This window comes from Podarcis liolepis (assembly GCF_965112155.1).
Source record: "Podarcis liolepis genome assembly, chromosome: 7".
Lineage (NCBI taxonomy): Eukaryota > Metazoa > Chordata > Lepidosauria > Squamata > Lacertidae > Podarcis > Podarcis liolepis.
The window spans coordinates 82,302,529-82,317,402 of NC_139561.1; the positions used below are offsets into that span (position 1 = coordinate 82,302,529).

A 14,874-nucleotide genomic window follows, 5' to 3' on the forward strand; every position below is an offset into this window, starting at 1 on the left:
TCCTCACCACCCGCCTACGGAGGCACCTGTGTCACTCCGCCTATTGACAGGGCTGGGCCAGTCATCTACTTGTACAGTCTCAAATGCCTGATTATCAGTGATCAAGTTTCACATTTCATACAGTGAAAAAACTTCCCATTAATCCCTGAACAGCAAACAGTGAGTGACAGCCAGGCTTTTTTTTAGTACTCTGTGGTTTTGCCCAATTCTCCGCTTTTGCCCAGTTTTCTTGCCTGTCCTCTGCTATTTCCCCTACATGTGCCATTTGTTGGCATCTGTCTGTCTCAAGAGACAATGGAGTGCACCTCCGGGGGTGAAGCCAACCTGCTGGAAAATCACAGCACTGGTTGTGGCTGCAGAGACTGGCAACTTAGCTGCTGCCTCCCGTGTTGTTTTTGCTACATTAGCAACACTGAAGTGATCTCTCCATGATGCAAGCCTGGGCAGTGTGTATGGAGGTCCTGGGCTGTCCAGCCGACAAGACCCTGCTTCTCAGCCTCACTGATGTGGTCCAAAGGAAAGCAGAGCAATGTGTTTGGCATCAGCTTGGCTGCAAGATTTGCTGGAAGAGGCATAAAATCATAAGGCTATAAGCAGAAACCAGGCCATTTATTTTATTTATTTATTTTCTATACAGCTTTGCATGCATGAAAAGAAATAGCATATAAGAAAACAAGTTGGACACAACTATTCACTTAGTTCTCTAGCCAGTTAGAAACTCAGATATATAAGCTAGGCGCCAAATGGCTCCTTAAAACAGTACATACAGCCGAAGAGATAAGACCGTCTTCTGCTCCCCCACTCTTCCCAGACAGGCATGTGATTGACACCAATCTCATCTGCAGCATTGGAGGCGGGAAATACTAACAGGTTACAGCCGCCAAAAACAGGATGTCTGGTTGCCATTTTGGGGCCAGGCAGCTCAAAAGTCATATTTTTCAATACAACTTTTTGGTTCCTGAAATTTGTTCTGATTGTGCAGATAAAATATTACAGAGAATTCTGCAGGATGTTTAAAACAGGCAAGAGCCAAGGATCCCCAGGCATCCACCTTCCCCTGGTCCCAAAGTGGCCAGTAACCGGGTGCTAAATGCGCTTGGCGAATTTCAAACACTGATCTGTACATAACACTGCAATGAAGGTGTGGATGTGGTGATAAGATAGGGAAGTCAGCGGAAAACTAAGGACAACTAGCCCCATTTATTCCCATGCTGGAACTACTTTTTCTTTGGTATGCTCCTTACATTCTCGGGTGGGTTTTCACTCCTTGGTGTGCTTTTTACACTCTGTGGTGCACTTTCACTCCTTTGTGGATTTAGAACACTGGAAAGAATGTTACTCTGCATCCTGTACTGTATGAACTGTGTTCCCACAGTTCCCACAGTTGACAACATTTTTTCTACAGCAGACACCACATGGGCCACCTTGGAGTTATTACTTTCTTCTTTGAGACGTTGGATTTCACTTTCCATCTCATTGGCCCTCTGCTGAAATCCTTCCTTCAGCAGTTCCTCTTGTTCCTGGGAAGTTGAGAAGCACACAGAGACAGTTTAGTTGACGGATGGATAAGAAATGGGTCAGCATCTATGAACAGGGATGGGATCAGGCCAGACCTGGACCACTTTGTGTGGCAGTTGCGTTTTCGTAGCCAACCAATGCATTTCCCACTGTGTTGCCAAATGGCCTCCCATAAAACCAACTGTCTCCAAACTAGACCTGCTTTTTTATTTTGAGCATATAGGAATTTGTGCAAAATCTGACGTGGTTAAGAGCAACAGAAGCTTGGCTATGCACAACAAACAAAATTCAGCTCAGCTCTGCTCTGTGTCCTCAGGCAAGCCAATATCTCTCAATCCCAGCTGGACCCATACCTTCACAGATAAGAGCCACAGTCAACGCTACAAATATTAATGGACTCTCACCATCCATGACCACTGGCTGAGGCCGATGGGAGCTGGGGGCCACTAACATTTGGAGGGTACCATGCGGACTATTCCATCCTATACTGTATGGACAAAATTAGATCCTGACCCACCTCAAGGGGTTGTTGTAAAGAGAACAAAGAAATTGTATAAGAAGTTGTTTGAACACTCAGGAAAAGTACTGTAGAAACGCCAGCTAACGTCTATTGAATATATGGAACCTAGGTTTTACCAAGCCACAGTGAGTCACTGAAAAGCTCCCAGACAGAGCAGCTTTCTTGCCTGTAAGAGCATATTATGCCCATTTTAAAGCAGGTTCTCTAGTTAGGGATTTTCCAGGCACAAATCAAGGTGACGGCAATCACCTTTAAAGCATTAAATAATTTGTTCTTGATTTTGCTTGAAAGACATAGGGTTATGTGGCCTGTATAAAGAGGGTGATGGCATATCCGGGAATATACGATTTATGTTGAGACATTTAGAAGGGTAAAGGAGGCTATCTGTGAACTAGATCTGGCCTTGAATGGAGGAAGAATTCGGCTTCTATGCATCATCCTAAAAAGAAAGCAGGAGCAGGGGAAATGGGACCCTCCAGATTTTTCTGGTCCATGAACACTGGCCATACTGACTGGGAAAGGTGAGAGTTGGCTCCAACCACATCTGGAGGACCACAGACTCCCCACCCCTGGCCTAAATATTGAATCTTCCAGTGGGTCAGTCTGCATCTGACTCAGCTCTCTTTACCTTGAGTTTATGCCGTATCATCTTTTCTGTTTCCTCTTCCATCAACTTCTTCTCTTTCTCCATCTTCTCCTTCAACAGCTGGAGCTGTTCAGCGTGGCTTCGCTTCTCATCCTCCACCATTTGCTTCAGTCTGACCTGCTCCTGCTCCAACAGCTTCTGCTGCAGCTGGGCTGCTTCGACCTGAGCGCGCTGGGCTGGGGGCCAGCGAAGGAAAAGAGACAACATGAATACTGAGGGGGCTGCCATCCCTCGCCGCTATCTCCCCTTCACCCTGTGTTCTGTTCAATGTTCTCTCCTTGCCTGAAGATGAGAATACTACATCTGTCGCTATGCCATTCTGTAAAAAGGTACCACAACTGTAACCCTTCCCTGGGAACTCAGAGCCCAGCCAGAGAAGGCCAGGACGTTTACTTTCTAATACATATAATTTATAACATATACTCATTGCCTTAGATATGCACCTTCAATTTCCTTCTCTTTGTCGGTCAGGGCGTGGTCCATCTGAAGGAGAGAGTTTGCCACCGTCTGCTTGGATTTCAGGAATTCTTCAAGAGCTTTGTCTGCCTGATAACACATTGAGAGCTAAAGTTATTCATTTTACACTATAATGGGACAGACGAGATTATATATTGTGATTAAGGGCAAAAATTGGTGTATAGTAAATTAATAATTGTATCTTAATGAGGCGCTGAGAAATTGATAATAGTGGTCCCTATTCCCTCTCACATAGCCTACAAGTCAAAGGTCTTTTAAATTATTTTATGTAAACCAATTTAATATATTTTTCATTGAACAGAGTTTATTCATTTTGGTAAGTAGACGAACAAACTAATTCACTTTGAATCAAGCCCTGTTGAATTCAGTGGGGCTTTCTCCCAAGAAAATATTCACAGTATTGCACTCCAGGTCTAAAGTTTGGATCTGTCCTCAGTCAGTATAAGAATGCTCATTCTTTGGATATCACAGAAATGCTGGCTTCCTGCCCTACCTGAATTCCTTTTTCAGGTACCAAGTGGTATTTCTTCTCTATTTCATCCCGTTTCTTCAGATAACGCTGGTAGCCACCAGGCACAGAATAAATTCCCATCCGGAGCTCATCTTCTAGCTCCTGGGAAAGATCTGTCAGCACGGCAAAGCAGCGGTCAAAAGATGCCTGCTCATTCTTCCTGCAGAACTCTTCCCTTTTCTGCTTCAGCTCTTGCTACGAGAGACAGAAAATTGGCAGAAAGATGATCTGTTAATAATGATGAAAAGCTTTTCCTCTTCAGTGGAAAGACTTACTAACAAGGCCACATCAAAACTGCACTACAAATTTCAATTGAGTTTACTGTCCCCACTCCCACCGAAAATCGTGGGAACTGGCTACGACACCAATGATCTAGAACGGCTGCATTTCTAAAATGTAGGCCAGTTTAAGTTGTCTGGCTCCACCCTTCCTAAAGTTTAAAATTAAGTGTGTACCCAATCAAACTGCAACCCTACCAGTCTTCTGGGATATGTGTTTGTCTTCCATTTCATCTGGAGAATGTGTCTTTCACAGATAACTAAGCGAGCAATCCTACAGCAAGATGCTCCACGATGAACGGGCTGGGATCCAGCGGATCTCTGGCTGAGCCAGGAAGTTCCCCACACAAGCAAGCTATGCTGGCTTCGCTCCCTCATGCTCGGTTCAGTCGGGGATACATCAGAGTATCCCCCTGATCCTGGTTCAGCCATGACTCACATCTCGAGCTGGCCTAAAGCCTGAAAAGGGGGTCTGGTGGGGGCAGGACTGGGGGGGGGGGAAATCCTAGGCCTATTCTGCTCAGTCATGTGACCTGGAAACCCAATGAAAATTCAGATGGCCAAGGGGATGGTGCAGTTCAAACACTTATTTTACAGGTTTGTTCTCCCTCTTCCAGGCTTAGGATTGCTAAGCAAGCAGTACCTCAATGGCTGAATGGAATTTGGTGTATAACTTTACACCAGCTTAGCTTACAGCAGCCAGCTTTATGCCACCTTTCTATGTTCCTTTTTGCCTTTGGATAACAAGAGGCTGTCTCCATTCTGAAGAGAGAGATTTTTAGAAAACCGTGCGAGTTTTGGAAGGCCCTCCTAGCTGTGAGGCTCAGAGCTATGCTAGGTAAGCGTTTATTCTGCTAAGTTTTATTTACCTCAAGCTTCTCTTGTGATATTTTTACCAACTCATTGCCAAAAGCACCGGCCATGAAGATGCCAGTGGCTTCCCTCTCACACTCGGCGTGCACCGCCAGCAGCTCATTGACTGAGCCCGTGGGCAGGTTCAACCGCTGCCCCATCCGCTCTTCGTAACAGGAAATGGCATCACACACAGCTGCAGCGTTCTCAATCTCTGCCAGGGCCAGCACAGCATTCTCCAAGCAGGGCAAATCCCCACTGTTGATAGCATTGACGTAGGTCTTCACCAGGTTCTGAAGCACTGAAGAGGGAAGAATTGGGCAAAGTCACCAAATCAGAAATGGCAGAACAGGGATGCCCATCCCGCTTAACTTTTGTACGCCGAGGAAATGTATCCTGAGTCAAACATCTTTCAAACGTTTGTATTATAACTGGGGACACGTCATCCACTGTACCTGCAGATTTCTCATGAAAGCAAAGAAATAGATATTCTGCACAAAACAAGAGGCAGAGAAGACATGTTTTTAAAAGGAATGTTCTAGCCCTCATGCCTGTAGAAAATAACCTGAAATATGAAGGAATCACTTGGGAATGCTTAAAAAGCAGAGATTACTATTCTCTGCCCTGCACCCACATCTCATTCCTAATTATTATTACCTCTCTATGCTACATATGTATTATTGCCTTCCGTACTTCTGGTTCTTGCCAAAACTGGAAGCAGCCCAATCCATAACTCATTGTCAGCACAGTGTGTATCCTGCAGCCGTGGGGCCACACTGTGATAAGTATGAAACAGCACAACTGGGCTCAGAACCCAGCTCAGAACCAATATTTTATTGAATACAAGAAATAAAACATCAACAAAACAAGGAACAAAGCCCCTATATTAGCAGCACCATGGGGAATTAACTCTGCAGAAATAGGCATGGAAGCGCTTGGTCTATTAATTCTCAATAAATAAAAGGGGGAGGTGGTGAACAGGATTTTTAGTAGCCAAATGTCATGGGTTCAAGTCCTTGCTTGCTGCAGAAGCATAATAAATGATGTAAAGCATTTAAAACAATGCATACAATGTTGCTTTCTGCACAAATGACGCAACCAAATTTCTCTGAAAGTAGAATTTGGGTTTCATCACAGAATCATTACTGTATTTTATTCTGTGTATATAGTTTTCAAAATAAATTCTAGCTAAATGATGTTCAGCAGCCAATCAAGTGAGCAGTTTACATGCAATTCAGCCTGCACGTGAACAAAGAAATTATCAAACTGCAGAGCAAGGCAAACTAAAGCATTTTCTACAGTCAGGTGGGTCACTATTGGTTTCTGATGTCACCTGATCCCTTCTTGGCTGGTAGCTGAGTAACACCATTCACCTCAAGCTGACAGCTTCCTACACCCCCAAACTGCTCTGGAGGAAAAAGCCCCCCATCCATGGGGTTCCCAGATTGAGACCAGTTATTAGTATTATTAGAACGGCACTGGGTAAAACTAATTACTCTAATCAGAATGGTTCCCTACCCACCAACCCCAGCCTACAATCTTTCAAAAATGTTCCCTACTTATTCCTGTCACAACATGGCCTCCCGGGACTGTCTTGGGTCGAGATGTCTCCCAGATGTGTTGGCAGAAACGGCCCACCGGCTCCAATAAATCTTCCTCCAAATCATCTTCTTCCAGTTCCTCCAGCCGAGACAACTTTTTCCTGCTAGCTGGGCGGTCAAACGTGAAACATTTCCGCGAAGGGAAGAATCTGCGGATACATGACCTAGGCATGTTGCACCTCTGGATTTGCTCACTATTACCTGGGGGAGAAGAAGTGTTAGTATACAAGACAATCGGTTACTACCGCCAAATTCCACAGAAAATGTGCCAACCATCTCCCTGGTGGAGCAAACTCACCTGGTTATCTGTAAACATTCAAGTCTCCATGCCAACTTGATTGACACCTGAGGTCCCAAGGCTTGCTGTAAACTGAGTTAGGATATTGCTCTCTGTTTCAGCACTGCAATGTTATGGCCTTACTCTGAGTACAGTGGTACCTTGGGTTAAGTACTTAATTCGTTCTGGAGGTCCGTTCTTTTTTTTTATAATCATATTTATTAAAATTTCCAATAATAACAGAATAGAAAAGATAGAAAAGATAAAGAAAAGAAAGAAAAAGAAAGACCAATTTTAAACCCTTATTTTCATAACCTTCTTTCTGGGACTCCCTCCTTCCCCTCCCGACTGTATTCCCCTTTCCCTACGTTGGTTCCACAAGTTCTCATTCCCACTTTAAACCAAATATGTTGTACCTATTAGCCAATTTAAATTACAATCTTAACATCACTCATCTTTAACAAAATAGAACAAAAATTTTCCCCCCAAGATCTACCCCTTTTCCTTCCACGAATTCCCCCTTTTTTTCCAAAACATGTTAAATCAAAATACCAAAGTTATATAGAAAGATAAAAAATAGAAGATAGAAAAAGATTCCAAAAATTGGTTACATAGCCTTTGGATTCTAGAGTTCCCCCTCCCTTCCCCGGTTTGGATTCCCCATGTCCATCAATCTGTATGTTGTCGGCCTGGAGGTCTCAAGTCCACAGCCAAATTTTTCTCAATCCATCTTGCCGGTATTCTTTAAATTTGCATGTTTTGATAATGTTTAATTTCAAAAGTCCAGTCTGATAGAGGCCTTTAATTTCCCTTGGTCGTTGTTGCTCCTCCCATTGTTCTTTCCGTGGCGTAGTTGGTCCTTTGCTCTTTTGTTTCTTACTTTCTCAGGTTTCTGTCTTGTTCAGCTGCAAAACCGTTCTTATTCTGAAATCTAGTATCTCTACAGAGGTTTGTTATTCAGGAACAAAAACTTACGTCCAGTTCCTACCTTACTTCAATAGAAAGATTCTATTGTGTTGTCACCTCTGTAGACAAAACAACATTTCAGTTTTGCTACTTTCCCAGGAACTAAAACCAGTACACATCCCAGAGTAGTTTTCCACATATGCCACTTGTAATGTCCCAAAGCCCCTCTAGGGGGGTTGCAGTAACTTTGTGTCCTCTAATCCAAAAGTCAAGTTGTTGTTTCTTTTCCCCCCCGACATTTTGTATCCATATTTATATCCAATTGTATCAAAATTAACCAGCAAAATACTTGTAACAAAGTCCTCTTTGTATTCTCAAGATTTGACAGCTACTTTGACAGCTGTCAAACTCTCCACCTCTCTCCGCCAGGTTCTCCGAATCGCCCCGGTTCCCAGGGGGGGGGTTGCCTTTTCCCTCTCACCCTCGACTTTTCTCCTCCAGCACAATTCTTGTAATATCCCATCGTGGAATTGATATTTTTTATCAGCAATAAACTTCTGAATCGATCTTGGTTTCTCAGTCCTTGTTTTAGCATGTTTACAATCAGGGAGGGGACTGACTTCCTTTTTAGATCCCCCCCGCTCGTGCCGAATCCGAAAAAAAATTCCTTTTTTTCCTCCTTTTATACCCGGTTACCCAATTACTCACGGGTTGTTGTTAAATGTCCAAATTTCAAATGGAAGCCAGCGCTCTCCGACGAATGGCATGCGGCTGCGCTTGGCAGGGGAAGCGATAGACTCACAGTACCACGCCACTCCCCGGAACCCGATCCGTAGCCTTTAAAAAGGCTCCTTCACGAGTCGGGAGGGCGCTGACGGTACCAGCCGAGTCTCCATGTCCACGGGCTCCGTGCCCGTGGTTTTTAAGGGTCCCCGCGTCGCCGGCGCGGTAGGACCCAGCCCCTGCCGAGCAGACTCCCTCCGGAGCTCGGAGGGAGTCCGCCATTCGGCGATGGCGCCAACCTGGAAGTCCCTGGAGGTCCGTTCTTAACCTGAAACTGTTCTTAACCTGAAGCACCACTTTAGCTAATGGGGCCTCCCGCTGCTGCTGCTGTGCCACCACGGCGCAAGTTCTCTTCTCATCCTGAAGCAAAGTTCTTAACCCGAGGTACTATTTCTGGGTTAGCAGAGTCTGTAACCTGAAGTGTCTGTAACCTGAAGCATCTGTAACACGAGGTACCACTGTATATATTTCCCTCTTCATAGTGCACTTACAGCTCGCATGTGTAAATTTGAGATTAGCAGGTAAGACTCCTATGTCATAGGAGTTTCAGGGAGCCCAGTCCAACTGTACAAGCAACTTAGCTTGGTGGCATGAGGTTTTGTGGCTTTTAAGCTTTTACAGTTTGGGTATTGACATTGTAATTGTTGTAGGGTGTTTGTAAACCTCCCTGGGAATACAATTGGGGATTGGCATGAAGAGTTATTACTCATGCAGTCTGCAGCCAGAGACATGTGCCTCAGGACCCAGTGGGATATATCTCTGTGTCTTGCTCCATGTAGCACAGGGGAAATCAGTTCAACCTCTTTAGCCCTCAGTGGCTATGTGACTCGATACATTCACCCACCTGAATATTAGGCCTTTTTGACTTAGATCATTTGTGCACCTCTCAACTAACGTTGTCCTCTCTCCATCTCAGACACTGCATTTTCTTTCTTGCAGTTACTGTACCTTTCTGCAGTCTCAATGCATTCTCCCGGTACCCGTCCTCAGTTACAGGGTGTCCATCTATCTCCAGCTGTAGTGTGAAATCCCGCACTGCCCAGATGAAGTCTGGGAAGAAACGGACAAATTCGGCAGAGTTCTCCTCCTCTTGATCTTCCCCGGAGGAAGCTTTGGCTTTAATCCTTTTTGTCAGCTCAGTGACGTAGCTGGGGAATGCTAAGGAAAACAATTCCAGGGCTGGTTTGGGGCCTGTTTGAACCTGCAGTTGTGGGCTGGCCGGAAATGATGATACAGCTTTTGAGCAGAGAGATTTACACTACAGAAAGACCACATATAGTCATACCTTGGAAGTGGAACAGAATCTGTTCTGGAGGGCTGTTCAACTTCCAAAACGTTCAGAAACCAAAGTGCAGCTTCCGATTGGCTGCAGGAAGCTCCTGCAGCCAATCGGAAGCCGTGCCAGACGTTTGGCTTCTGAAAATCGTTCGAAAACCGGAACATTCACTTCCGGTTTTCGATCGTCCGGGAACCGAAAAGCATGAGTTCCAAGGCATTTGGCAACCAAGATACGACTGTATTGCAACTGTAATTAAGGCAGGGTTTTGTGGCAAGGGGCTGGCATCTCTCATTTTTACACCTTAAGGCCAATTCCTGATTTAATGCCTTCTGGAGTTCCTGCCTGCACCCCCTCCCATGGAGTGAAACTCCTAGGGGGACAACCTACAACTGCCTCCTCCTAGTTCCTCCAGGCCAAGAGTGCAAGGCCAGCTGGGATTTCTGATGCCCCAAAAGGATACTGCAGGTTCTCCAGTGCATTTTGATCAATGGTGCCCATGCTGTTGTACACCAGGGTGCTGCTGAGCAGAATGGCCAGGGCAAAGATCCACGAGTCGTTCTGTGTGTTTCCCTGAAACAGAAATATAATATCAGTTGCCACCGGGGGGGGGGGGGGGCAGGTTTCAGCCGGAACTCACCGGAACTCAGTTCTGCCACCTCTCTGGTAGACGCCATTGCCATTAATACCAGGTCAACACACAACACAATTGCCTCATTACATAAATCATGTTCAGAATACCACAACACAAACGCCTCTGACTGGCAACTTCTGCATTCCTATGGACTATTTCGGCTGAAAAAACCTGAAAAACCTCCTGGAAACCTTGTCACTGAAGAAGCCCAATGGGCGAAACAAGGATCTATCCTGAGAACTGGTCTTTCATCAGCTGCCTTATTGTTACTAAGTTTGTTACACTCTGAAGACATAGGACAATGCAGAAGGAAGATATCAGTATGTTGTTTCCCACAGGAACTGTACGTTGTAATCGTTGGACTTGGCAATCTTTGGATTTGAATATCCTTAGATGTTATGACAATAAAAACATATAGAAGGTTAATAGTAATATGATATGGTATTGCCACCAGGAACTGTGCTTTGCAATTTTTTGATATGACAATTATATATAATGTTATGTTACTTTACAGCTAGTTACTGTGTGTGTTGTGGTATTCTTAACACCAGGTCAGCATATTTTGCCACAAGGCTCTTTCGAAAGGGCTAGTCTTCCGCTGTCATGCCAGCTGCCATCTCCCCCAGCTCACCTTCTGCACATCACCCAACCCTTCTGTGTCCAGCAACAGCAGTGTGAGGTCAGGCCTGTGGGGGTGAGGGAGGCACCACATCCAGATGCCCTTCGTGAGCCCCTGCACTGTGGCACCCAAACAAAAACCTGAGGAAAGAGCAGGCAATGATTCAGAGAGAGAAAACAACAGGTGCCATGGCTTAAGGCGCAGGGCACTGGGAAACCCCACTGAACTCAATGAAACATTTGTCACAGCCCCATCATAGCTTTAAAGCACACTCACCCCCCAAGAATCATGGGAACTGTATTTTGCTTGGGTGCTGGGAATAGTAGCTCAGCAAGTAGTAAACTACAGTTCCCAGGCTTTAGGTTTATGGTGCAGATGTGACCTGACTTCTGCGTAAAGAGGGATCAGATGTTGAACTCTTTCTGGTTTAAACCCCTAGCACCTGTCCCCTTAGTGAATGAAAACTTAAGTGCACATAACAAAGAAGAACCTATGTAAGCTGTAAAGTGTCGTGCACATTGAACTTGGGACTAGGATGTGGAAAAACAGAGTTGGAATCCACACGGGGAGACCTTCAGGGGTCAGTAACCTTTTTCAGCTGTGGCCCTGTCCACCGTCCCTCAGACCATGTGAAGGGCCAGACTATATTTTGAAGGGGGGGGGAATGAACAAATTCCTATGTCCCACAAATAACCCAGAGATGCATTTTAAATAAAAGGACACATTCTACTCATTCTGATTCCAGGACTGTCTGAGGGCCGGATTGAGAAGGCGACTGGGCCGCATCTGGCCCACGGGCCTTAGGTTGCCTACCCTAGTTGCTGTCTCTCAGCTGAACCTATCTCAAAGGGTTGCTGTGAGCATAAAATGTATATGGGGAAAACTGAAGACCACCTGGAGCTCCTTGGAGGAAACGTGGGGTATATATATATACGTAATAAAAAATAACCTGCCATATTTCTGGACCCTCCTGTGAATTCTGCTGAGTGGGGACCCCAAACCTCTGCCTCAAAGTCCTATCTCTCCTCTGGTTCTGTATAAATATTAATTTACTCCTCTTCCTCCATGCTTCTCCCCAGGCTAGGCAGAAAACCCAGGGGCTCTGATACCCCGTTCCAGACACACCAGACTCCACTGCCTTGCTCCTCATGTGGCTACTGGACTCCAGCCCTTCCCTTGAGTAACAGGGAATATTCATGAAGCCAGTCACCTTTTCTCTTGCCGGCAAGCCTGTTCATGAGGTAGGACTTGCCAGTGCGGTACAACCCCACAATGGCCACCACCACCACCGGCTGGCGGATCCTGGCAAGCACCTCTGCAGCCTCCCGGTTCACCACAAGCTTCCCGTCCAGCATGTTCTCAATTAGGCAAACAGGAGCCGCCATGTGGACCTGCCCTGGGGCCATCGTGCAAAAGATGATGGGTCTGCAAAAGGAAAACAGAGGAGCTCACAACACAGTGGAAACTCAAGTGTGTCTCTGCCTATTAGTGAGTCAGTGTTTCCCAAACTTGGGTCTCCAGTTGTTTTGGGACTACAGTTCCCATCATCCCTGACCACTGGTCCTGCTAGCTAGGGATGGTGGAATTTGTAGTCCAATTCAATTCAAGTTTGTCTCTGCCTGTGAGCCTGTGAATGAGTGGAACCTGACTGGAAAAAGAGTTCAGGAAGGGCACAAATCACGATTCAGCTTCGCCTCACTGGGATCCCATATATCTCCTGGAACCTGAAAGTTACCCAGTTGGACATTCTCAGGATAGTTGTGACAAGTCTACCTCTGTCCTAGATGCTGTCATTTTTCTTTCATGCACACCTGGAAATAGACTTTGTCCATGCTGTCACCATTCCCCCCCCCCAGCACCACACCTATGGCTTTCATTTTATCGGAACTGATGTGAAGCCGGCAGAACTGCCCCCCTCCCCATTTAAGAATACATTCTGGCGTGCCAACATTTTAATTCCCGCCCCTCCCGTGCCTCTGTTGCAAGAGCCACGTATTATTTATACTATCGGCAAAAGTTGAAGCAAAAGTTCTAGCTGCACGCTGCAGGCTTGAAAGCAAAAGTCTCCACTGCAAAGGTCACTGCGGGGGGCGGGGAGGGCGCGGCACGGGACTTGCATGTTTGGTTAACCCTTTCCTTGCCAGCCACCTCCCCGCTGCTAGGATTCCCTTCCTTGCAGGTGTGTCAAAACTTGAATATTGGGGAGGCCCAGGTAAGCCCCATCCCGCATAATCGATCACATGACACGGTGCACACCCCCCATTTGAATGACAATGCCCTTCAACTTGGGGTGGGGGTGAGGGCTCAAATATTTTATTGGGGGAGCAAAAACCCCTCGGCCCCTCCGAATTGGCTCCTACACTCCCTCGGCTAAGATTCCCGCGCCGTGTTTACCTTGCAAAAAGAAAGGAGCGCTAGGGGTTAACAACAACAGCGACATCGCGAAGCTGCCGTTTCTTACTTTTTGGTGTTGTTTTCTTTTTTGCAGGGACGGGCCTCGGGAGGATGGGTCTTGACCGGACTCGACTGTTGCGGGTTCTCTCTTGCAGACGAGCTGGCAGGCCGGCAGGAAGAGGGAGAGAGCGTTGCTCGGAGTTCCCAGCGGAGACGGCAGGAGAAGCTCAAGCCTCGCCTTCGGGGTAAGAGCAAGAACTCGGGAATTGCAAGACGCTTTTGTGGCTCGAAAGCTCTTGCAGCGCCCCAGCTGCCCTTCCAGGAAATGGGAGGTCGTCGCGACCAACCAGCCTCCTTTATTGCCCTGGCGAGGCTTCAAGATATGCGAGGACCGAAAGCGAAAGTGCCCGGGCTCCGCCCCTCTTTCTCTGAAAGGAGCGCGATTCTGGGAAACGAGCAAACAGAAAGGCAGGTGGAATTAAGCAATTGGGGGGGGGGGGCGGAATCCTTCCCATAGCACCGTAGAGATCGGCTAAGTTTGTTATTGGCATGAGCTTTCGTGTGCATGCACACTTCTTCAGATACACTGAAACAGAAGTCACCAGACCCTTATATACAGTGGCGTAGCGTGGGGGGCGCAGGGGGGGCCGCCCGCACCGGGAGCAACATCTGGGGGTTAGGGTTAGGGGGCGCAAATCCACGGGTTAGGGGGCGCAAATCCACGGGTTAGGGGGCACAAATTACTTGCCTTGCCTCGGGTGCTGACAACCCATGCTACGACACTGCTTGGCAGGGGGTGTTTCCTGCTTGGCAGGGGGTTGGACTCGATGGCCCTTGTGGTCTCTTCCAACTCTATGATTCTATGATTCTATGATTCTATATATAGTGAGAGGGTGGGGAGGGGTATTACTCAGAAGGGTGGTGGGAATGGGTGATTGCCTGATAGGTGTGGTTAACGACTGCAATTGGTCTTACAGGAAAAAGCAAGGGGTGAGATGGCTAAAAATAGCTTTATCATGTATAATGAGATAAGAATCCAATGTCTCTATTCATACCAGGTATCTCCATGGTTTTAAGTTTGGTGAAGGTAAAGGAACCCCTGACCATTAGGTCCAGTCGTGGCCGACTCTGGGGTTGTGGCACTCATCTTGCTTTATTGGCCGAGGGAGCCGGCGTACAGCTTCCGGGTCATATGGCCAGCATGACTAAGCCGCTTCTGGTGAACCAGAGCAGCGCACGGAAACGCCGTTTACCTTTCCGCTGGAGGTCTATTTATCTACTTGCACTTTGATGTGCTTTTGAACTGCTAGGTTGGCAGGAGCAGGGACTGAGCAACAGGAGCTCACCCCGTCGCGGGGATTTGAACAGGCGACCTTCTGATTGGCAAGTCCTAGGCTCTGTGGTTTAACCCACAGCACCACCTGCGTCGCAATTCAGCAACTTATTCTGAAATTCTTTTGTAATAAGACAGCTACTTTGAGATCTTGTATAGAATGTCCTCGGAGATTGAAGTGTTCTCCTACTGGTTTCTCTGTCTTGTGATTCCTGATACAGTGGTACCTCGGGTTAAGATCTTAATTCG

At 46.6% G+C, this 14,874-nt stretch overlaps 1 protein-coding gene across 1 annotated transcript; it reads right to left on the bottom strand.

Moving 5' to 3' along the window:
- Positions 1-608: 608 nt before the first annotated feature.
- LOC310712445 (guanylate-binding protein 1-like) lies at positions 609-13,804 on the bottom strand. The gene is made up of 11 exons (XM_083515507.1): positions 13,360-13,804; positions 12,109-12,323; positions 10,911-11,038; positions 10,109-10,218; positions 9,318-9,517; positions 6,362-6,604; positions 4,820-5,103; positions 3,655-3,867; positions 3,128-3,230; positions 2,667-2,860; positions 609-1,520 (listed from the first exon to the last, which is right to left on the bottom strand). Exons 2-11 carry the CDS (start codon positions 12,302-12,304, stop codon positions 1,218-1,220), a joined length of 1,974 nt encoding a protein of 657 aa, XP_083371633.1. The 5' UTR covers positions 12,305-12,323; positions 13,360-13,804; the 3' UTR covers positions 609-1,217.
- Between the last annotated feature and the right edge of the window lie 1,070 nt (positions 13,805-14,874).

What these genes read in the sequence shown, in the direction of transcription:
- LOC310712445 (XM_083515507.1), bottom strand. Translation starts at nt 12,304, where the DNA reads ATGGCCCCAGGGCAGGTCCACATGGCGGCTCCTGTTTGCCTAATTGAG. An exon ending in GGTTGGGTGATGTGCAGAAG is followed by an intron (nt 10,219 to 10,910) that starts GTGAGCTGGGGG and finishes TTTCTGTTTCAG; the next exon opens with GGAAACACACAGAACGACTC. An exon ending in TACCTGAAAAAGGAATTCAG is followed by an intron (nt 3,231 to 3,654) that starts GTAGGGCAGGAA and finishes ATGTGTTATCAG; the next exon opens with GCAGACAAAGCTCTTGAAGA.